This window comes from Talpa europaea (assembly GCF_964194135.1).
Source record: "Talpa europaea genome assembly, chromosome: 14".
Taxonomy (NCBI): domain Eukaryota; kingdom Metazoa; phylum Chordata; class Mammalia; order Eulipotyphla; family Talpidae; genus Talpa; species Talpa europaea.
In genome coordinates, this window is record NC_140082.1 from 4,723,357 (window position 1) to 4,747,804 (window position 24,448).

At 39.0% G+C, this 24,448-nt stretch overlaps 1 protein-coding gene across 2 annotated transcripts in view; it reads left to right on the top strand.

Annotated features, from left to right (window-relative positions):
• IFT81 (intraflagellar transport 81) overlaps positions 1–18,964 on the top strand; it is a gene marked incomplete at both ends in the record, with an annotated part of 63,541 nt that extends 44,577 nt beyond the window's left edge. The window contains 6 exons of one of the 2 annotated variants that reach the window (XM_084253076.1): positions 8,644–8,730; positions 9,660–9,731; positions 9,818–9,907; positions 13,293–13,331; positions 18,364–18,507; positions 18,914–18,964. In XM_084253076.1, the coding sequence (XP_084109202.1) occupies positions 8,644–8,730; positions 9,660–9,731; positions 9,818–9,907; positions 13,293–13,331; positions 18,364–18,507; positions 18,914–18,964 (483 nt within the window). Of the gene's footprint in view, positions 1–8,643; positions 8,731–9,659; positions 9,732–9,817; positions 9,908–13,292; positions 13,332–18,363; positions 18,547–18,913 lie in introns of those variants that run through there. The other variant, XM_084253077.1, reaches the window with a different exon arrangement.
• Positions 18,965–24,448: the final 5,484 nt, after the last annotated feature.

A 24,448-nucleotide genomic window follows, 5' to 3' on the forward strand; every position in this document is an offset into this window, starting at 1 on the left:
GATAATCTGGATAGAATGATTGAGAACATAGCCTACAGAGGCAGGCAGACCCTAGAAAACCATGGGTAGCTGCCTTCATCTCTACAGACTCCAGTGTCCTCATTATAAACTAGTCCCTTCCTAATAGGGTGGCTGTAAATAAAATCATACCCAGAAAACCTTTGCAACAGTGACTAATACGTAAGAACTTTTTAAAAAGGTATTTAACATTATGATTATTAAAATTAGTTTTAAGGGAAGGAATATTATTTCTTTTCAACTAAATTGTTTTCTAAATATACCAGAACTGAATTCTATAAAATTATTTCTTATGGTAATATAAGCAAAACCTTTTCATATGTTCTAACTAGATTTCTCTGTCTAAGAAGCACTGCCTGCCTCATCCATTACACAGAAAGGGAGCTGACTCACCCCGCTCCCAAATAAAACAGCTCTTCAGTTCTTGCCATATTCATCACGTGGAGAGATGCCTAAGCCAGCTAAACATTTCGTCTCTTGTAAACTATTAAGTAGATACACTGTGTAATTCCATTTATGTGAATTACCGAGAATAGTCAAATTCAGAGAGACAAAAAGTAGATAGTGAGGCCAGGGGAGAGGGAGGAGAGTCTGGAGACAGAGCAAGGTGATGGTTGCTCACAGCGTAATGCCACCGTGTCGTGCCATTGAGCACCGTTAGAGGGGTGACTTATTTTATGTATATTTCATCACAATAAAAGGAGAGTGTAGAACTTGCAGCCTTCTTTTGATGTTTGAATTCAGGACATTTGGTCAATGTCCTGATCTCATTTTACTTTTCTCCACGTGTCTGTTTCCTTCATCCAAGTATAGCTCTGCTTTTGCCCAGGAACCTTTTGTGTTAAAAAGTTTACTGAAAAGAGTTGGCCAATTTACTGACTGTATGCTGTTTCCAAGTATTAACTGAAAATCTTAATTGTCCTCACTTTTAGTATATTTAACACTCAAAACTATATAGATGCACTATCATATTGTAAAAGGATAGTACTTAGAAGTACGTCTTGCTTCAGTGGAGACCTCTCAAGTACTTAGGATTTTCATAGTGAACTGTTAGTACAATTCCTTTCTGTTGTACTTGCGTGTTGTCCTAAATTTGAATATTAACAACTTGTTGAAAATTTAGAGCATCACCACATACTTATCTAAATCTTTTATAATTATCCAAATTAAAATAGCATCTTGAAAAGCTTCATGTTTCTTTTTTTTTTATTATTGAGGTAACATAAGTCTACAACAGTGTATATGATTTAGGGGAACAGGTTCACACCTCTTCAGATGAGTGTCGCCACACCATACCCACCACCGAGGCACCCTGATCCCAATACCTCTCCCATGGGGCCCTCTCCTCTTTCTTCTTATCTCCTCCTCTCACTCCCCCACTAGTAGCCTCAATTCTGCAACCAGATTTCTAGCATTTGTTTTGATTTCGTTTTGTCTGTCCTTTTTGTTTTGTTTCTTTGTATTCCACATCAGAATGAAATTATCTGGTATCTGCTTTTCTGACTTCCTTCAAGTCTAGGAGCAGTTCTGTCTATGTAATAAAATGATATAATACATGTAATGGCTAACGTGGAAAATGCTCATCTTAGAATATACAATCTGATAATTGATTTCACTAAAATATTTCTTCTTGATTACTTTTCCTCCCAAAAGTAAAGACATGCTCTCAGCAAGAATTCAAACTGTACAGAATTTAGAGGAAGAATAGAAACTATTTCTTTCTCTGCACTCCCAAGTGTCCACAAGTCATAACTCTTTCTTATTTATTTTCCAAATATTCTTTGACAATTAATGAATGGGTAATTATTTATTGTGTTCTACACCTTTGTTCTACTCTCTAAAAAGCAAAGGCATTTTTTTTGGCCAGCATTCAACTCTGACTGATACTAAGACCAAAATGTCTGCTCCCTTTTGTTTGTATTTGTCTGCTGTGCTTTTGCCTGTGTTTTGCTTTCAATTTTTTAACAATTACATTGTTTTTGGTGTGTTTCTGAATAGGGATTGAATTGGGTTTTGTTATGTGATATAATCTGAAAGGTTGGTTTTAATAGATAAGTTTAACCTATTTATACTTACTGACATGCAGACACATTTGATCTGAGTACATTTTATGTTTTGCTTTTGATTTTAAAGGCTGCAAAAAAAATCCTTGTGGGGGGTGTGTGTGTGTTTATTTTCTGACTTGTGGATTTTTTTTTTAGCGACTATATTTGTAACTTCACCATTTATGGTCCATTTCTTTAGATAATATCTAATAATCCCCACTGTGAGCAGTGATGAGATTAGTATTTTTCCTCTTCGTCTTCCTCCCTCCCTCTCCATTTGCCCCTGATTTTAGTCAGTTGTTGTTCCTGTTTGCTTCTTTTTTTTTTTTAAGAAATTTTCTCCTTCCTTCCTTCCTTCCTTCCTTCCTTCCTTCCTTCCTTCCTTCCCTCCCTCCCTCCCTCCCTCCCCTCCTCCCTCCAAACAGGAGGCCCTCCTGTTTGCTTCTTACTTTGAATATGCTTGGACTATTATTTGATTTGTCAGCTTTACATCCTTTGACATTCCCCCTCCAATCCCCAGCAATTAAAGAAAGAAGAAACCAGTTCACTTATTCTGCCTTCTGCCTCTTGTAGGTGTTATTGTACATCATTGCTCCCCTCCCTCCCTCCCTCCCCTCCTCCCTCCCTCCCTCCCTCTCCTCCTCCCTCCCTCCCTCCCTCCCCCCCCTCCCTCCCCCCCTCCCCCCCTCCCCCCCCTCCCTCCCTCCCTCCCTCCCTCCCTCCCTCCCTTCCTTCCTTCCTTCCTTCCTTCCTTCCTTCCTTCCTTCCTTCCTTCCTTCCTTCCTTCCTTCCTTCCTTCCTTCCTTCCTTCCTTCCGTCTCAAGCGCGGGAGGGTAAGAGAATTCACCAGAGCCAGAGCGGGGAGCAGAGCAGGCAGAAGGACCGAAGTACACTGCTGAGGGGAGCAGCGGGCGGCAGGAGAGGTCTGCGTGCCATGTGGGACCCTCCTCCGGTGGCCCGGGAGCAGCCGGGGGATGGAACGGGTGCCGCAGAGGCTGCGGGCAGCTTTGCAACCCAGGCTCAACCGCTGCGCCATTGGGGAGGCCCTCCTGTTTGCTTCTTACTTTGAATATGCTTGGACTATTATTTGATTTGTCAGCTTTACATCCTTTGACATTCCCCCTCCAATCCCCAGCAATTAAAGAAAGAAGAAACCAGTTCACTTATTCTGCCTTCTGCCTCTTGTAGGTGTTATTGTACATCATTGCTGCATGGTCATGGCATGAAACATTTACATATGGGTCTATTGTACTGTTCCCATTTTGGCTTTTAGTGTTAGACCTGTAATTATTAGATTCAGTGCTTATTACCAGTCCTTTCAGTGAGCTTTTTCCTACTTTTTATTGTCTCCGATTTGTCTTCGAGTAGACTCCTCAAAAAAAGCCTCATAAGAACAATATTCTCTGATGAGTTCTTGCATGTCCTAGAGTTTGTTGCTTTAAGTATTTTGGTAGCAGCTTGACTCTGCATAATAAAATCCTTACATCATGCTTTCTTTCTTAAGGGTTTTTAAGGATAACTGCATACTCTTCTAGGGTTCAGTGTGGCTGTAGAAAGATCTGAGGCCAACCCACATTTTTTAGTTACTTGATCTTGACAAGAATGTGTATTTTCCAGTTGTTGAGTACTGTGCTCTCCAGTATTCATCAAAACACGCTTCTTAAATGTGTTGTTTAAAACTTCCTAGTATGAATGGGGAGTTGTTGAATGGGTGTGGAGTTTCAGTTCTGCAAATTGAAAAGGGTCCCAGAGGTTGGCTATGCAATTACGTGAATGTTCTGAAACACCCCTGAACTGTACATTTAGAAATGGCTAAGATGGCGAATGTTGTTTTACCACAATTAGAAAAAGATTCCCGGGCCTCCCTGGTGGCGCAGGGGTTAAGACGCAGCACTATGAAGCTGTTCGCAGCCTCTGCAGCATGAGTTCGATCCCCTGCCAGGGAAAGATTCATATTTTAAAAAGAGACATCCTGCTGAATTATTTGTTTTATCATTTTTTTTGGACTCTATTTCTGGTAATGTTTTTTGTCTAGCAGTTTTACATTGTCAGTTATTAATGTAAGTATGCCAGCTTTCTTACTAGTGTTTTTTTCCTTGTCTTTTTGTGTTGTTTACCTTCAATTTTCAATATCCTTATGTTTGTTCTGTACATGTCTCGTAAAAAGTATACAGCTGGTTTTTTTGTGGGTATAGTTTCTTACATCCAGTTTGAGAATCTGGCTTTTAGCCACTGAGTTTCATCCCCTATGCCTTTACTCTGACTGGTGATACATTTGGACTTATTTCTATTTTGTTCATCCTATTTACTGTGCTTTTTCTTTGCATTAATGTTGGTTTGAGCTGTTGTTTCCATAATGGAAGTGAAGATCCCCCCACCGGGCACTGCCATAGTGTGCCCACCACCAAAGTACCCATTGTCATTTTTTCTGTCCTTATATTCTGATATTATTTACTTTTAAATTTTGAGCATATATTTTCCTGACTTAACAAAGTCTAAAGTTAATCAGCCTCTCCCAACCATACAGGGTCCTTTGAGTGGTTTAATACCTTCTCTCTCCTGCTGATCAGGTGGCGTTTTATTTCCATTCTATTTCTTCATCCCTAGAAGTGCTCATTGTGGTGGTCATTACTAATTCAGTTATTACTTACAGTCATTTCCTGTTTAGGTTTACCCACATGTCTAGCAATTCTCACCATTGCTTCTTGTGTTTTAATCCTTGCTTCTGGATTTAGTTTCCTGCTTCCTAAAATTAAATTTGTTTTGTTTTCTTTTAGTTGTTCTCTCAATAGAGAATCATCACATTAAGTAAAACATCTTTTTTTCCTCTTCTTAAGTAATTGCTTGGTCAAAAATTATTTTCATTGCATTTCGGTTTCTCGTTGTGTTTAAGGGTCTGCCATTTAATTTATAATTTATTTTTAGGTAGTGTCTTCCCTGTAATTGATTTTAATATTTTTGTCTTTGTCTTTGGTGTTGTTCTAATATAATATAATCTAATATAGATTTAGTTTTATTTGCTCTGCTGGACTGTGTGCTTTTTGTCTTCCATTAATTCTTGGAAAATTCTACATAATATCTTCGAATGTCCTCTCCCCTGTTGTTTTTAGTCTGTTCTCTAGAAACTCCTCTTATTCTGTTCCCTGTTGCTTAAACTCACTGTAACAGTTTCATCTTTCTGTCTCTCTATGGTGAATTTTGGATAATTTTTGGGCTCTGTTTTCTAGTTCTTTATCTCCTGAGCTGTGTCTAATCTTACATATATGACATCTACTTAATTTTTTATATCAATGACTTTTTTCATTTTTGTCTATTTTTATTCACTGTATATATGTGTGTGTATTTGTATATAGATGTATACCGTGTGTGTGTGTGTGTGTGTGTGTGTGTGTTTGCTTGTTTTTCAGTTGTATCGTCAAGCCCAAAAATGTTTCATGAGGGCCTCCCCGGTGGCGCAGCGGTTGAGCGCTGGGTTGCGAAGCTGCCCGCAGCCTCTGCAGTGCCGGTTCAATCCCCAGCTGTTCCCCGGCCACCGGAGGAGGGTCCCGCATGGCGCCCAGACCTCTCCTGACGCCCGCTGCTCCCCTCAGCAGTGTGCTTTGGTCTTTCTGCCTGCTCTGCTCCCCGCTCTGGCCCTGGTGAATTCTCTCACCCTCCCATGCTTCTGACTGTACCCAGTGCTTGTATAAATAAATAAATAAATAAATAAATAAATCTTTAAAAAAAAATGTTTCATGAAATGGCTAGAAAATTTCAATTTGGGTATCTCATTGGTATCTGAAACTCACCATGTGTCAAGTCAGGGTCTTGAGTTCCCTCTTTCTGCCTTCCCCACCCCACCCTTAGGTTTCCACATTTCTGAAAATGATGTCCTCACCCACCCACTTGTGGAAGCACACTGTATATTACATTTGACTCCTCTCACCAACATTGATATAAGGCCTGACTCCTATATTTTATGCTTATCTTTATATTTATTTTTAAAATTTTCTTTATTGAGGTATCATTGGTTTACATACACACTGTCTATGATTTAGAGGTATAGGGTGACACCCTTCAGATGTGTGTTACCACACCACATCCACCCCAGGGTGTCCATAGTCTCCCACCATCACTCATTGTATGCCCCTCCCCACTCTGCATTCCTTTTCCTCCTCCCCAACTCCCAGCCTCAGTCCTGCTGTCAGATTTCTAGGATTATCTGTTATTGGTTTGGGTTAATCTGATCCTTTGTTTTGTTTCTCTGTATTCCATATATAAATGAAACCATCTGGTATTCATCTTTCTCCTGTGACTTATTTCGCTTAGCATAATCCCCCCTAGTTACATCCACGGTGTTGTAAATGCCAAGTGCGCATCTTTTTCTAGAGCTGAGCAGTATTCCATGGTGTATATACACCGTTTCTTCCTAATCCACTCATCCGTCTTTGGGCATTTAGGTTGTTTCCCTAACTTGGCTCTTGTAAATATTGCTGCAGTGAATTTATATCCCTTCAAATTAGTACTTTGTATTCTTCAGGTCAGCGCCCAGAAGTGAATCATATAGTGACCAATTTTTAATATTTTGAGAAATCTCTGTACTGTTTTCCATGGGGGCCATGCCAGTCTCTACCTTCCCATTCACTGCATATTTTTAAATCTTGTTTTCAGTTCCTCCTTTCTTTTAACCAGACTTATTTAATAGGATAATTTCTATTATCCGAAGTTCCTATCAGTATGTATTGTTCTGCTTGTTTTTTGTTGCTGGTTTTTGGGTTGTTGTTTTTTTTTTAAATATACTCCTGATTCTCACTCAATGGATTGATTGTTTCCTCCTTGTTTATGCTTTGGGATTGTGAGCTTATGTTTGGAGTTTTGTCTTTTGAATCCTGGCAGCTAGGATAGAGGGCGTGTCCCTACAGAGTGGTTTTGCAGTGGTTCTGGCAGGTGCTTTAGAACTGTCACAGCTTGGAACTCATTTTGAGTTAATGTCTCAGCTTGGAAGTTCTTAGACCATGTCAGTAGAGTCAATTTTTGCAAACCCCAATCCTGCCTGAGGTCAGGCTCTCCTTTTTCATCCACCTCTGCAGCATCACAACTGCATTTACTTATCAGTTGGCCCATCAGACTCACAGACGAAAAAGAGACTTTTGTCTATAGTAGTATCTTCATTTCATTGAGAGACCAGCAGCTATCTAAGGACTCGGCCTTGCCGCTACTCCTACTTGCTGCTCTCACCCACGAGAGCTATAGGTCCCTCTGACCCCTTTGATATGTAAATCCTTTCTTCACCAAATTCTTGGTGCTGTCCTGATCACCCTAAATCAGATGGAGTCCCACACAACAAAGGGCACACACACCCCAATGGCCATTTATGGTAACTCTCCATTTCCCAAGCAAACACACTGTGTGGCACCAAGGTCATTCAGAGGTTGGCCTGTGTGAGTTCAAGCCTAGTGTTAACCCTATCCTCACAGGTTCCCAGGTTGAAAAAAACAGCTGGAGTTATGGGGGTCTTGGTTCTAACATGCCACTCTGCCCAGGTGTCTTCTGCTCCAGCTGGACACTGGGCTCTCATTCTGCAGCACAGACTGCCCTGCTCCCTTCTGCAGGGGCGGCCACAGGGCCCCCATGCTTGTTTTTGGCCCTGAGTCCTCTTGCTTCCTTGTGAGTGCAGTTCAGCTCTGGTTCTGAAAGGATGTTTACTTTACCTTATCAGACATTTGCAGGTACTTTTAGCATTTCTAGGTTTTTGTAGCAGATTTTCAGGTGACCTAATTTATCAAATGTGACATTGGAGGAAAGTTTGAAACTATTCAAACAGCTTGAGTTCAAATTCTGAAACCTCTTTTCAGTAGCATAATCTTTGGCAAGGCACCTGGACTCCCTGATTGTTCTTCAAACTTGATGTAGGGACAGAAATACCCACCTCAAGGACTTGTTCTGAGATTCGTTATTGTCATGCCCCCCCTGACAGTTTGCAAAGTTCTGACCAGCCCCTGCTGAGGTCTCCAGCCTCTTCTTATACTTCCCAGACACACTCCAGGTAATAAACAACTTGCACATTCTAAATTCTTGTTTTTTCCTCTAGCTCCCACGCCTTTATGCAGAGTGTTTGTCTCTCTCTTTGAACATTCTCCTCTCTTTGTCTACCTTCTCCCTAACTACTGACCTAATCCTTCATACCTCAGCTTAGACCTCAGTTTCTACAGGAGGATGTCCACACTGCTCCCCAAGACTGGGTGAGCCCAGTGAGAGCCCCCCATGCTCTTAAGTCTTGCCTTTGCTCATCTTGGTGCTCAGCAGCCTGTTTACTTGCCAAAACAGTACTTGAGGGGAAGGGTTTTTTGGTATTTTGTTCACTGTTGTCCCCAACTCCTAACAAAGAGGTTGGCACACAGTTAAATACATGGTAGCTATTATTTTTATCAGCTCCTTCATCTGTCATAATTCTCAAATGTCCGATTGTTGTGTAAATAACTCAAGTATGCCAAGAAGCTTAGAGTTAAGTTACAAGACTTACAAGGGCGTGCATTGTTTCAGAGCCACATCTTAGGTCTTTGTTTTTCACTTATTCAATCATTTACCCCTTTCATACTAGGAACTAACCCAGGAGTGTGATGAAAAGAAATCCCAGTATGATAGCTGTGCCGCAGGCCTCGAAAGCAATCGGTCCAAATTAGAACAGGTAAGGAGGCCATTTTTATTTTAACAATTTAGCAGGAACTGCCTGTGTGCGTGCCTACTTTCACTACACCAGTGTCAACAGATTCCCACATCTTTACCCTCGTGCCCTGAGCCTCTCTCCTCAGCGCCAGAGACCTTCAGTTCTTCAGATTTGATGTGTGCATTCTGACGTCTCCGTCTGCACTGCCACCACCCAGGTCCAGGCCCCCTCCTGACGTTTCTGTGCTCGCACAGAGACCTGCTCCTGTTGTCCTAAGGTGCAGCCAAAGAAACCTGTATACAACTCAGGCTGCCCTCCATTGGCTTCCTGTTGCACTTAAAATTGATGGCTTTTTAAAACCATGAGCTTTGCTCCTCAGCCACAGGGGCCCAGCCACACTGGCCTTTGTGACCATCAAACAGGCCAAGCTTGTTTTCACCTGAGGACTTTACAGGTGTTCTGTCTTCTCTCTCTGTGATACTTTTCACCCAACTCTTTGCCTTGCTCTCCTTTTCTTTCTGGTCTCAGCCCGAATATCACTGCCTCACAGAGGTTTTCTCTGATGGTGCTGCCTTACGTGGCCTGCTCCGTCACCGTCACATTCAACTGCAGACTTTCTCTGTAGCTCTTAACCCTGTCTGTGTTCATCATGTACTTTCTCCTTGTGTCTGTTTCTTCTACTTGAATGAGTGCAGGGACCTGTCTGTTTTGGCCACTGCTTGTTCCCCAGCAGTGCTGGGCACATGCTAAGTAGTTAATAAGCCATTAACTAAACTTGTGGGATTTAGAGTGATGTAGTCTCTATGAGAGATCACAACTTAGCCTGTTTCACTAAATAAAGTTATAGCCACAGAAGAGGAACTGACTATGAGGACATTTCTTTTCTTGCACATCTAAAGTCATCTCTGCCTCTGATTACAGTGTTGCTCATTTAAAATTATATATTGTAGGAAGTCAGAGGACTCCGTGAAGAATGTCTTCAAGAAGAAAGTAGATACCATTATACAAATTGCATGATTAAGGTAAGACAAAGAAAGTGAATCAAAAACTTTTCTGAGATATTTCCGTATCAAGAACTTAACTTGAAACTCAGTCCTTTCCACTTCAGAACCTGGAAGTACAGCTTCGTCGTGCTACTGATGAGATGAAGGCTTATGTCTCTTCTGATCAGCAAGAAAAAAGAAAGGCCATTAGGCAAGTAAATTTGTTGTTTTTATAAATTGAGTTACGTCATGTTTTTACCTGTAGACGTTTTAGAAATAGGATAGAATTGTACAAGGTTGGAATACTCAAATAAGCAGCGACTAAGGTATCCATTAGGACTAAATCCTGTTAAACATCTTCAGAAGGTTCAGCTGTAATAAGTAAAAGGAATAGATAGAACTTCCTTGCCTGGTGTTTTTTTTTTGTTGTTGTTGTTGTAGCAAAAGATATATAACATATGACTGCCATTTTGACCATTTTCGGTGTATGATTCAGTTGCATTGGTGACATTTCACAACATGGTGTGCAGCTGTCCTGGCTGCATATTACTAAAAACATTTTACCCACCCTAAAAAGAAACTTGTAACCATTAAGCAATTAATTACTATACAACCCCCCTACTCAGGGTTACACAGAACTTCATCATTGCTGTTTTATAAGCTCTAAAATTGGTCTGTTTTTAAAGTCCTGCATGGCCTGGACTCCAGTCATCTGGGGCTCATTGTGCTCAGCTAGAAGCTGTGGTTGTTGTGTATCAACCTTCAAAACCAAAAAGGGTTTGTAGATGCCACCAGCCCTTACATGGTAGGTTCTAGTCCTGGCTTGCAATATACTATAATAAATCAAATGCTACTTAAGAGATACCCTTATAGTTGAATTGCTGCCTATGACAAAATGTAATAATTGAACAATTGCTCCTTATCATAATTCAAGTGTTTTGCTTTCACCATTCAGTAGAAACTCCAAGTGTAGGATTCACATTGATTCTAGGTTGCCGTTGAGATCTTTAGTGGCCTATATATTCATGTTACTAAAAGGAATGTAAGAAATAGAATATCTAAATTTTTTTTCATAGGATGCACTGGAATGCAAGTCAGACTGGAAGTACCTATAAATAGAACAATGTCTTTTCTAACATATTAAACATATTAAATATATTTACTGAGATTCTTTCACTGAATGTAAACTGTGTTCCAATAAATCTACATGGTTAATGTTAATATTTCACAAATGTGAAAAGTTAACTTTGGTCTTGAAAAATAAGAAGTCTTTAGAAATTTTCATTTCTTCCAAAGTTATCATTATAAATAGAAGAAATACTACTTCCAAGTATGAATTTCCTGACCAGTTTTCTAATCAGATATTCTTCATCATTTAAAAAAATCATCTTAAGCCTTTACCACTTCATAGTTTCCCCATAGAAAAATAATGTGTCATGACTGGAATGGTACTTGAGAAAAATATTATTAATAAAATGGAGTCCATATTACTCTCAACTCATTGATAAAAGTTTAAAATGTTATTATTACAGACATATTTTTGTTACTCCATTTTCTACCTTTAGGACACTTTCTGCTAAGGCCAAATATCTTAAGAAATTAGCTTAGTAAAAAAAAAAAAAAGAAATTAGCTTGGTTTTGAAATATTCTCAGCAAATTTAACTTCATTTACAGAGGCAGTATGTTTTATTTCAGTGAACTAAAATGGACTCAAATTTTGTTTCTAACCTGTTTTTTCCAGATTGTAGTTTTGTGCCCTAGGGCAAATAATTCCCTCACGTATAAAATAAGGAGAACACCATATCCCACAGAGAATCAAGTTAATATAATGTATGCAACAGTGTTTTGGAAATTATATAGTGTGAGTTCGTGAAGGGCAAGGACCCTCTCTGTCTTCTGAATCCCACAGTGTGTTTGATACATAACAAGTGTTTCATTATTACCTCTTGCATAAGTTCTTTGAATTAAAAAAATATGTACTGTGTTATGGGAGAGAAGAACATGAGACTGTTGATTTCTTGAGGAACTATAAATATGAAAATTCTGAAACAATTTGGACATATCTCATGCATGGGTAATAAATTAATTATTTAGAGCTACCTGAACTATAATCATAAATTCCTCTTGAACAATATGTCATTTACATCCTCCTCACTGTTTTCACTGGAGAGCTAGAAAGGCAAGCAGTTTGACTTAGTGACATAAATTTAAAGGGCAGAAGAAAGAATTGTGTTTCTTTCATTCTGCCCTCATTCCTGTGCACAAATTCTACCTTTGATTTAGCTCTGTAAGGACTTTGGGTATTTTTTATTGTTATTCTGTCTATTCTAATCACTCCTACCCTCACTAATCTAATCCTTTTTGTGTAAATGCAATTCCTCCATCACTTCGGATGCTATAGTATTCTCTTTGTGGCTTATGATTTCTTGAGATTCCTAATTTTGTGTTACTCAGTTTCTTCTTAAATATCTCGTAGCTTTACACAGAAACATACTGTTTCCATCCAAATTTTAGTTCTAAAGTCCCTCTTACTTTCTTTTGTGTTGGTTCCTTTGTCCTTGTCCTTCAATCTTTGTCCTTAACACAATAAATCATACTTTTTGACTTATGTACTATTAAAATATATTAAACATAGTAAAATAGACTTTTGCTTAAAAATGCAATGTAATGTTATTTATATTTTTTGCATTAAAATTTGCAGATTTTTTTAGTTTATAAAAGAAATTTTTGTTAAAAGCAAAAAGTAACCATTAGGAAGTACAACACCCAAAAATGAAATGTTGTCCACTATGCCAAGTCATCAAATGTCTCCCGTTAGTTTTTTAGTATGCATTATTCCATACTCTTACCCCACACATTTGCTAATATGTCTTTGTGTTTATGTGTATTAGCAAATGCATGGGAAAATTTCATGTGTGTGTATATAAAAATAAGATTAAATTACATATATAGTTTTTCTCTTAATAGTTTATCTAGAATTCTTTCCACTTTATAGACCTACTACCTCATTCTTTTGTATCACTCTATCTTATTCCTTTGAATGGATGTACCATAACTTACTTAAACATTTCCCCATCTATTAACATTTAATCTGTTTACAGATTTTTCACTGTTATAAGCAATGTTGAAGTGAATAGCCTATGCTTTTACCTTCATTATGTTTTGAGAGTTTTGTGTGGGATGACTTCCTAGAAATGGAATTGCAGGGTTAGAATTTATTTAATGTTTATTTAAGATGTGTATCTTTTCTCCTTTCTGCAAACCTCTTCAAAAACAAACTATAATTTAAGCAAATGGGTTGGCATTGTTTTTTGTCATTGTTTTAGGGATAGATTAACCAGAAATAGTACTTAACATTTTGAATTTTCTTAACTTCTTAAGTGATGTTTTGCCTTTTTCCCTCTTAAATTACTATTTACCAGAAGAACTGACTAAAGATGGGGAAAGAGAGTATTTGATAATGTTTTATTCTGATTCTAGTATTCTGAACTATATTTTCTGGTATGTTTAGATAGATATGCTAATTTATAATTTAGTTTCTAATCAAATCAATTGAAGTAAATTGAAACTAAATCATTATATTCACTCCCTAGGGAACAGTATACCAAAAATATTGCTGAACAGGAAAACCTTGGAAAGGTAAGAATGTATTATTTATTTTTTTGAAATGTGTCTAATTTCAGATTTTCAATACATGGTTATGTCATTGTCTTTCTTTTTAAAGGTTTATATTATTGACCAAATTTTCTTTTTTTTTTTAAAGATTTATTTTTATTTATTTATACAAGCACTGGGTACAGTCAGAAGCATGGGAGGGTGAGAGAATGAGCCAGAGCCAGAGCAGGGAGCGAGCAGGCAGACTGAAGTACACTGCTGAGGGGAGCAGTGGCGTCAGGAGAGGTCTGCGCACCATGTGGTACCCTCCTCCGGTGGTCGGGGAGCAGCCAGGGATCGAACCGGTGCTGCAGAGGCTGCGGGCAGCTTTGCAACCCAGCGCTCAACCACTGCGCCACCGGGGAGGCCCTGATCAAATATTCTTAAGTCTGCATCCTGGAAATAATTATACGTATATTGTAGGTTGTTCATTCTGAAAGTGAAAATGAAAAATTGCCTTGTTTCAGACTTAATGCACTGTGCATCTTAACTATTGGTCTGACTCAGTAAATTGGAGATGACAAAATTATTCACCCTTATTACATTTTCTGGTTTGAATCATTATTAAAAGCAATGTCTATATGCTTTTATATAAAAACTGAATTAGCTCCCCAAAGCCTGTAAATAGAAACTTCAGAAAAACAAATGGTGTAGAAAGCTATGGAAAATTACTAAAGAAGGTAGATATGTTCTCCACTTAAAAAATGTTTTATTATGGAAAATTTCAAGCCTATATAAAACAATGAAAATGATGTGATGAGCTTACATGTAACCAGCACCCAACTGTCATCATTAAACTTGTGACTAGTCTTATTTTCTCTGTAGTCCCACCCACTTCCCACCCCAAATAATTTTTGGGCAAATCTCAGAGGTCCTTTTATTTTATCTGATCATCTTTCTTTTTTTTTTTTTTAAGATTTATTTATTTATGCATACAAGAACTGGGTTACAGCCAGAGGTGCTGGGGAGGAGGGGCTGAGAGGATTCACCAGAGACAGAGTGGGGAACAGAACAGGTGGATTGACTGAAATACACTGCTGAGGGTAGCAGCGGGCGAGACAGGAGAGGTCTGCCGCGCCATGTGGGAATCTCCCTGGCCAGCCAGGAATCGAACTCATGCTGCAATGACTGGCGATAGCTTGATAGTGCTGAGACTTAACCCCTTGTGCCACCAGGGAGGCACCATGTCTCATAACTTCTTAGTGGTTTATTCAAATAAGGATCCTAATATGAATCCACGCATTTTATTAGTTGCTGTATCTCTTAAGTCTCTTTTTCTCTTTATTTCTCCTTCATCTTTTTTCTTTACATTTGTTATATTATTAAATTTTCTTTACATTTATGTGTTGGGAGAAAGAAAAAATAGGAGTTATTTGTCCTCATGGGTGTCCCACAGCCTGAGCTTTGCCCATGGCATGCCGTGGTGTCATTCAGCATGTTCTTCTGGCCCGAGTAGGTTTTGCACATTGGTAGTTATATCTAGACCTTTGACTAATAAATTTGACTTGTTACATGGGCAGCACACTTCATAGATGGTCAGGAGGCTCTTTTTTTGTAAGGAGGTAGCTACTATTACTTACTCCCTAAATCCAGTAATTCATTACAGATTACCAAGTGGTGACATTCTAATTTTGTTGTTCCCTCTGCATTTACTTACTGGAATCATTTTATAAAGAACACTTTCTCCTTACCAACAATGTGGTTGCCCACCCTAAGGTACAATTCATAGGACAATTAATTTAATATATTTGATATGTTTTGATCGATTGCAATTACTATTCCTGTCAGTGCTCAAATTTTCCCATGTTTGGCCAGCAGATACCTTTTGAAGTTAGCTCCAAATCCTTTTAAAACAACCCTGCTACACTTGTATGGCTTCTTTACTTTCTGATGTGACAAAATGTTTGAGGTTCATCCAGTACATTTCCTGTCCCAAATCTGAATTAATCATTTCTCTAAAACGTGTTCATCTGTTCTCTCTGTTCATTTTGACAGTATTTTAACTAGGATAGAGTATGATTGCCAATAATTGGTTTTCATCCCAATAGTTCATATGTTAAGTAATGTAATTTTTTTCATATGAAAATATTCCTCAGATTCTTTTGGAAAGTGTCTGGATGGATACTATGTGTATAGAAATACTTGTCAAACTGAATTTGTACAAAGATGCGAGCATACTTGCTAAATCTCATTAAAATGTGTTCTTGGGCCTCCCTGGTGGCGCAGCCGGTTGAGCACAGCCCTGTGAAGCTGTCCGCAGCCTCTGCAGTGCGGGTTCAATTCCTGGGCGGCCAGGGAGATTCCCACATGGCGCAGCAGACCTCTCCTGTCGCACCCACTACTCCCTTCAGCAGTGTATTTCGGTCCTTCTGCCTGTTATGCTCTCTGCTCTGTCTCTGGTGAATCCTCTCACCCTCCCACGCCTCTGGCCTGTACCCCAGCTCTTGTATAAAAATAAATAAATCTGGGCCTCCCCTGGTGGCACAGCGGTTGAGCGCTGGGCTGCTAAGCTGCCCGCAGCCTCTGCAGCGCCGGTTCAATCCCTGGCCGCCGGCAAGGGTCCCACATGGCATGACAGACCTCTCCTGCTGTGCCCGCTGCTCCCCTCAACAGTGTATTTCATCACTCTGCCTGTTCTGTTCCTTGCTCTGGCTCTGGTGAATTCTCTCACCTTCCTGCGCTTCTGACTGTACCCAGTGCTTGTATAAATAAACAAAAATTTTTTTTTTTAAAAATGTACTAAAAAAAATAAATAAATCTTTAAAACAATAAAATAAAATGTATTGTTACCCTGCCCAGTGCAGTGTTTTACTGCAGGATCTTTGGGAAGAGCAGTAGCAATCTGAGTATATTTCAGTAGAACGAGCCATCAAGGAGCTCATCCACCTGTCAGGCAGTATTACTAAGAAACAAGGCTCCTTGACCTGTAGACCACTTCTAGAGTAGATCTAAACTTCCAAGACAAACAGAACAAGCCTCACTTTTCAGAGTAAGGAAAGCCAAGGCTTCCAACCCAACATAGACTGATGTCACACCCTCCTCGGGTCATGTGAGTTTTTGAAGCTAGACCAGCCTCTGGTGCTGCACTTGGTATTACCACGAGCCAGAACGGGCCTGCACCTGTTACTTCCCCCCTACAGTACACACCACCTCACCCTTTTAAAAACAATGAAATCAGCAACAGTTTTTTTTGTGCAACTATCAACAAACTAAATCTGTATTAAATGATAGTAGCATTAAAAATAAATTATATACTCAAAATATATTCAGAAAGTTAAAGGTTTCAAACACACATGCTTGGGCCTCCCCGGTGGCACAGCGGTTGAGCGCTGGGTTGCGAAGCTGCCCGCAGCCTCTGCAGCGCCGGTTCAATCCCTGGCTACTCCCCGGCCACCGGAGGAGGGTCCCGCATGGGGCGCAGACCTCTCCTGTCGCCTGCTGCTCCCCTCAGCAGTGTACTTCAGTCCTTCTGCCTGCTCTGCTCCCCGCTCTGGCTCTGGCTCATTCTCTCACCCTCCCGCGCTTCTGACTGTACCCAGTGCTTGTATGAATAAATAAATAAATCTTTAAAAAAAAAAAAAACACACACATGCTTATAAAGCGAATTAAATGTAGTGTTTCCAACACAGATAGTTCCCACATCCTGTCTTTGGGTCTTTAAATAACTTTTAAGGTTGTTAGGATTTTTGACAAAGAAATTATTTCAATATAAGAAATGTTACCGTTTTCAGTAGTACCTTAACCTTAAAATCATGCTCAGAGCTCTTAAAAATTCTTACTACTTTGTTTTAGATTATGAGGATAAAAATATTTGTTGTAAGATACTTTATTTGTACCATAGACTTAAATTTGCATACCAGGGGCCTCCCCGGTGGCGCAGCGGTTGAGCGCTGGGTTGCGAAGCTGCCCGCAGCCTCTGCAGCGCCGGCTCGATCCCCGGCTGCTCCCCGGCCACCGGAGGAGGATCCCACATGGCGCGCAGACCTCTCCTGCCGCCCGCTGCTCCCCTCAGCAGTGTACTTCGTCACTCTGCCTGCTCTGCTCCCCGCTCTGGCTCTGGTGAATTCTCTCACCCTCTCACACTTCTGACTGTACCCAGTGCTTGTATAGGTAAATAAAAAATAAATCTTAAAAAAAAAAAAATTGCATACCAGGTAGTTTGTCAAAAATATGCTGGTTGTATTTAAATTATATTGTATTAACTCTGTTTTGTTTCCTCTGCTATTTGCTGTTAACTTTGCTTTCATTAGTCATAGCTGGGGAGGGCAATCTTTAGTAAGTGCTTTAAATCTGCTCTCAGATTACATTAGTCTTTTGTTTAGCCATTTATTGGAAATTTTTCTTATTTCTGTTTATAATTTCATTGTCAATAAGTAGAACAGTATTGGCAGGTGGAACTGTGTTTATAAGCTATTAATAACAAACAATTCTGATAAGGATTTAGTTCTATTTAATAGTGTACTTCAAAAAAATTACTAGACATTCTCCCTAAGGAATATATGAGTAGAGTTTGATTTATTTGTGCATGTATAGAGCATACACTGATTCAGAAAAGAATACAATATTAACATGAGTTTACCAGTATTTCTATATTATGTCCTATGAAAAAATATAAAGCAGATACTTTTATAATTTTCCCCTATTATTTGTCTTAATTGACAAGAAAACCGGGATCCAAAGAAATTGACCTATTTACAGATAGTGACAAAGCTAAGGTTGAAATTCAAGTCTTCCAAGATCTGCACTTTTTTTACACTATGATACTATACTGTTACTCTTTCCTGGCTCTCTTTATGTCCCCCTCCCCTTCCTTTTATATTTTTCTGTTCTTTTTAACTTCAGGTTGTCTTACCTCTGTCATAAAGTTAAATAACATTTTATTAATCTGAGTTGTCATGCATCATAGGAGAACCTGGTTTAGTTGACTATTATTCATCAAGTTTACAATGCATACCATTATAGCAGTACCAGTAAATCCCTATAACTGAAATTTAATTATTCTTGTTGTTTGTGATAGAAACTCCAAGAGAAACAAAAAGCTGTTCGAGAAAGTCATGGTCCAAATATGAAACAAGTTAAAATGTGGCGTGATTTCGAACAATTGATGGAATGTAAGAAACAGTGCTTTCTGAAACAACAAAGCCAAACATCCATTGGTCAGGTAATTCAGGAGGGAGGCGAGGACCGGCTGATACTTTGAATTCAGGTGTCAGGACGCGGGCTTTAGTCGGTCCTGCTAGCACAAGTTATCACCTCACCATGTATTTCTTTCCTTGAAAATGACTTGTATGACATTTTACTTGCAGAATAGACATTCCTTATTAAGCTTTCTTGGAAAATAATGTTAAGGTAGATTTAGGTTTTAAAGGGTTTTTTTTTTAATATGAAAACGAGGCTTTCATTGTTTTGTTTAATTTAGACATCAGTGGTGTGTTCTGAGTTTTATGAGACAGAAGACTAAGTTTACTATCTGTGAATGTAAACATATGTCCATTAAGAAATGTGTAGTTTAAAAAAAAATAATAACCCAATGGCTTAATGTTTTTTTTAATTTTTTTTAACTTTAGAGGAATCTTTTAGGAACTAATATCTCTTGTTTTGAAGAAACATTTATCTGAAGCTCAGCAATTCCTACAGTTTCACTTCAGTTTCTTTTTCTTCTGTAAAATTCAAGAAATTTTAATATCTTGAATAACATATCTGTTCTATTTGTAAATTTAAAAGCAAATAAAATGATGTGCATATAATGGCTACTTCTTTTTGAAGTATATAGTTGTGTCAAGATAAGTTCTTTTTTGAGTAAATATTCCTGTTATAGTATTACAGTTATAAGGATTTTTACTTACTTTCACCAAAAATCTAATATAATATTTAGGTCTGGGGAGTATTTATTTTAAAAATAAAAAATTGTCATAGAGTATAGGCGATATCCTGTGTACAAGTATTACAGGTGAAATTCAAGATTTCAAGCGAAAGTCAAGAATTCAAGTGAAATTCAAGATTTCAAAGTGCTTCCAACATCTGCTTCATCTGGACGAGGTACTTGAAGAGTTCTTTTACTTTTCTTTAAAGAAAGATAACTGATTTAATATGTAATACTTTATTTCATTTCAATTTCAATATATTTTTCAAAATATCTTGCCTATAGGTTTTGAAAACTCAAATTTCAAATTGTCAGCATATCCAGCTTGGGTGTGTTCTTTTTTAACTATCCTGAAAAAAAGAAAACAAAAAACAATACGTTTTTAATGAAGAGAGTTGCTCCTACTCTATGCAAAATATGCAAACTCTATTATAGCTTTATATTTCTTTGTTCCCAAGTGTGTTCAAATTTTGTTTGAAAGTGTTGCTACAGATCATTGTTAATCCAGGAGCTGCCATGGGAAGAGATGGAGTCCGCAGGTCAAGGAGGAACTGGACTCACCAGAAAGTGTAGGAAAAACTGCTCTTAACAAATTTTAAGAGAAAGGAGCATTCCATTGTTATTAAGTGGTTTAAACCTGGTCTCAACTGACTTTGGCGTCTCACTTAAGCAAGAGTCTGCTACCAGCATCCTTATTTGTGCCTTTAGGTCACCCTCAGAGCAACCATACACTGACCAAGAATTACTTCTTCAGCGTGTAGAAACAAACCTCTTTAATTCAATAATCAGTTTTTGAACATTGCAATAAAAATATGTATTTGGTGTTGGCTATTTGGCATGTTATTTTTAAGCCAGAAGTAAGTGATGTTCCTTTAATCAGCATATGAATTCCTTTGCAAATATTTGAAAAAGACTAGATGCCATTTAGAAACAGCATTTTATTCCCCAAAGTAAAGTCAACTTGCAAGATTATTAAAAAGCTTTGTGATCAAAATTTTTAGTCTTTACTATCTCTGGTGCTCTTAATTTTAAAAATTGTTAATGACAGATACTCTAAGGAATATTCTGATTCTGATTTGATTACTGCTTGCCATCTTTGTTCCCCACAGAAAGAGAATGTAGATTAAACACTAAGGCAGTTCCAAAATGACTTTATTAACTGAAGCAGAACATCATTATTACTTTGAGAAAAGCAAATTGGGAAAAAAAAAAAACCTGAAAGTACTAAGTTATTTATAGTTTTTATGTAACATTGGACATTTAGCAAAGCAGCTTAATGGGTTTTGAGCAGTGACTTTCCACTCATCGTGTGATTTGATTGGAACATTAAAAAGCTTGACTAACTGACAGTTTTTGACAGCTGGCACTTACAAAAGAAGAGCTTATTACATTTTTCCTTCGGGATTGATACTCTACCTAGCTAATTGATGAGAGTACGTAATCATTTTAGAAAGTAATCTGTTGTCCAATTGATGGCCCAAATAAAGGAGAAAAATGTAGCCTGTGAAATATGTTTCTGTGTTCACAGATTTCCTCCTCCTGGGTCTGGGTATTGCCAACTGCTGCATGGGACTGACTTTGTAAACTGTAAATTTCAAAAGGCCACTGCTTATCTTGCGTTCTGTGTTAGTTCAGGAAATAATCCAACTTTAAAGGTTGTTCTTTAAGAGGAAATCTTACAATAGGATGATGTCTTTTCTGTTATACATCTATTAACAACTGAATCCCAGATCATGTATTCCCAGATCATGTATTCCCAGAGTATACCAGAAGGGTCTTAGAACATTGTTCAAAGGCAAGTGAGAATCAAACGAGATCTCAGGAAATTACAGAACATTTCACTTTCTTCTTTAGATTAATACTTTTTAAATCAAGTCATTTTGCTTTAATTCAGGGGGCAACAATAACAATAGAGGTCGTTAAATTATCAAACAAATCAAAATGTATATTCTACCTACTTTGTTTATATAATATAGATAGATTTATGGGGAAATTGTAAGCCTTGTGCATTTTCCAAGGATTTTGGTTTCTTAAGTTTTTAGGCTAACATGATACAGAGCACTTTTGGATAATGTGAGTAAAATAAGAGACTGAATGTGTTGCTCATACGAAAAATACTTAAATTTACAGAATTCTTCTGAATTGAATTTGAAAATACACACGTGGGTATTTGAAAATATGCACTTGCCAAAGCTGCCTTTACAGAAGCAGAAGCAGAAGCAGAGCTGCATGGAGAACTTCTCTCCTTGTTGATGTGTGTCTTGTGGAAACCTTTTTGTGTTACCAGGCTCCCCATGGTCGTGACTAATGAGTGTGATTCTAAGACTTGCTTCTACAAAGGACTCCAGGCACTGACATCATTCCTCTTGCTTGGCATGAAGGAGTGTTCAGCCCTAGGGACTGGGGAAGTTAGCACGGAGATGATTAACTTTCAATAAACTTGGTTATATCACTAACTTCTCCATTGTTTTAGTGAAGGTGAGATCTAGATTAAATATTCGGATCCTTCTTTTTTAAACAATCTTTGGCAGCCAGGAGAGAAATAAAGATGTACTACTCTTAAGTATGTAATTATCCTCACCTCTGGAGAAGCTACTAGCTTGGCTCCTCCCCCTTTCCTTTTAATGAGAGCAACTTAATGAGAGCTGTTCTGTGTGTGGCAGGCAGGCTGGAGACTAGGGAAGGATAGAAAGGAATCGTTCAAAGTTCACTGTATATCATTAGTCTTCAATCCTTCTGTCTTAAGACAGTCTTAAAAAGAGAAAGTTGACTATGTCCCCCTTGTTCTTGCGAAAGAAATTAAAAACTAAAACACTGGGGAATCCAAACAAGGTTGGTGGTGGTTTTTGGTTTTTTTTTTTTTTTAAAGACGTGGGCAAACATCTGCTTTCTGCTCCCATGCTCCCCCTTTTGGCAAACTGGATGTACTTTTCTCAGCAGACCCCAATCATTTCACAATTTCCTTTCTAGAATTGCTGAGAGAGTTGAGTCACCAGACTTGCTTTATTGCTATGGAAATTCACTGTTCAGAGCCCAGGAAGAAATGAAAGACTTCTGCTCTTCAGTGAAGGTATTCGTGTCCACCTCAGTTCAGAGTGTAACAGCAGGTACCTGGCAAGACTGCTACTGCAGGCTGCACGCCATGACCTGGTAAATAATCATAGAGCCTGGGAACCTCAGAATGAGCCTGAGAGGAATCTCAGAACAATTCCTGTATCACTTATTAGACCAGGACCTCCGAGGGTTCCTCACTCCCCACAGAGTAGCACTAGTGCTGGGGCCACAACCCCCTCAGCCTAAGTAGGAGAGCCACTGTGGCCAAGCCTTGCGAGGGAGCTTGTCCAGCGTGTCCAGTGCAGCAAAGGGCACAGCCTGATCACTGTGTTGGCTCTGAAAGCAAAGTGAGCTTACGGAGGGAGAACATTTTTTAAAATAGCAGTCAGGCGAAAGGAGACTAAGCAGACTTGATTCCTGGAAGCTCTGTCGTTATGACTTCAGGTGGTGGTGGTAGTGGCAGCTGACTGTTGCACTGGATACTCAGTAGTCCTCAGTGCTGTATGTGTACGCTCTAATGTAACTCCCCCAATATCGCTATGAGGTGGGTGCTGTTCTCCCCATTTATTGATGAGGAAACTGAGGCATGGAGACTCATAGTGTCACGCAGCTAGTTGCTGTAGCAGAGCCAGAGTTCAAGACCTGTGCTCTTGACTGCTGTGCTGAAACTGCATAGATGCAGAAACTATGTTTGATGTTTCTTATAACTCTTTTCTAAAATGTGTTTACTTACTGTGCCTTAAGAAAAAACTTTGCTAAATGATTAAAAATAAGCTTTACCAACCAGATAAGGGACTTATACTAAAAGTGGATGTCAAATAAATGCATAAAAGATATGACTGATAGTTTTAGATACAGAGCAAACAGAATATATAATTATAAATGAGTTTTAATTTTACTCTTTCTCAGTGAAAGTGTGAAAATCACATATGTCTCCTGTTGTTGGACATTTAAATCCATTTCAGTTTTTTATTTAGTAAACAATGCTACTATAAAACCTCAATAGAAGGGCCTCCCCGGTGGCGCAGCGGTTGAGCGCTGGGTTGCGAAACTGCGCGCGGCCTCTGCAGCGCCGGTTCAATCCACGGCTGCTCCCCGGCCACCGGAGGAGGGTCCCGCATGGCGTGCAGACCTCTCCTGCCGCCCGCTGCTCCCCTCAGCAGTGTACTTCGGTCCTTCTGCCTGCTCTGCTCCCCGCTCTGGCTCTGGTGAATTCTCTCACCCTCCCGCACTTCTGACTGTACCCAGTGCATGTATAAACAAAACAAACAAACAAACCAGCAAACAAATAAATAAAGCATGCCTCTAAAAAAATAAAATAAAATAAAAATAAAAAATAAAACCTCAATAAAGATTGAAATACAGGGCCTTCCTGGAGGCGCAGGGCATTAAGACACACCTATGAAGCTGTCCCCAGCCTCTGCAGCACAAGTTCCATCCCCGGCTGGCCACGGAGCAACCCACATGGCGCAGCAGACCTTTCCTGACTCGCCCGCTGCTCCACTCAGCAGTGTACTTCAGTCAGTCTGCCTGTTCTGTTCCCCACTTTGTCTCTGGAGAATCCTCTCACCCCCTGCACTGCTGGCCTGTACCCCAGCTCTTGTATGCATAAATAAATAAATCTTTATTTTTTTTAAAGATTTATTTATTTATTCATACAAGCACTGGGTACAGTCAGAAGCGCAGGAGGGTGAGAGAATTCACCAGAGCCAGAGCGGGGAGCAGAGAATACAATAAAGTAGTAAACAGATACACCAAATTTAGTTAATTTGGCCAAATCCATAATTCACTGCATTATTTTGTCAACATTTCTTGCCTTCCTCCATAAAAATGGCAGAATTAAACCAAAGATATTACTCGATTGATTGGAGAGTGAAATTGTAAGTCCATTCATTTCTTTTTTTTTTTTTTTAAGGCTTATTTATCTTCAATGCTATGCTGCTTTAGTGCTTTGTGTACAAGGCACTTTGGCTGTACAGAGAGATTACCTGTGGTTTTTGTTTTTAAAGATTTATTTATATTTATACAAGAGCACAGAGGCACAGGAGGGTGAGAGGGTGAGAGAATTCACCAGAGATAGAGCAGGGAACAGAACAGGCAGACTGAAGGCACTACTGAGGGGAGCAGCGGCGAGACAGGAGAGGTCTGCCGCGCCATGTGGGAATCTTCCTGGCTGGCTGGGAAT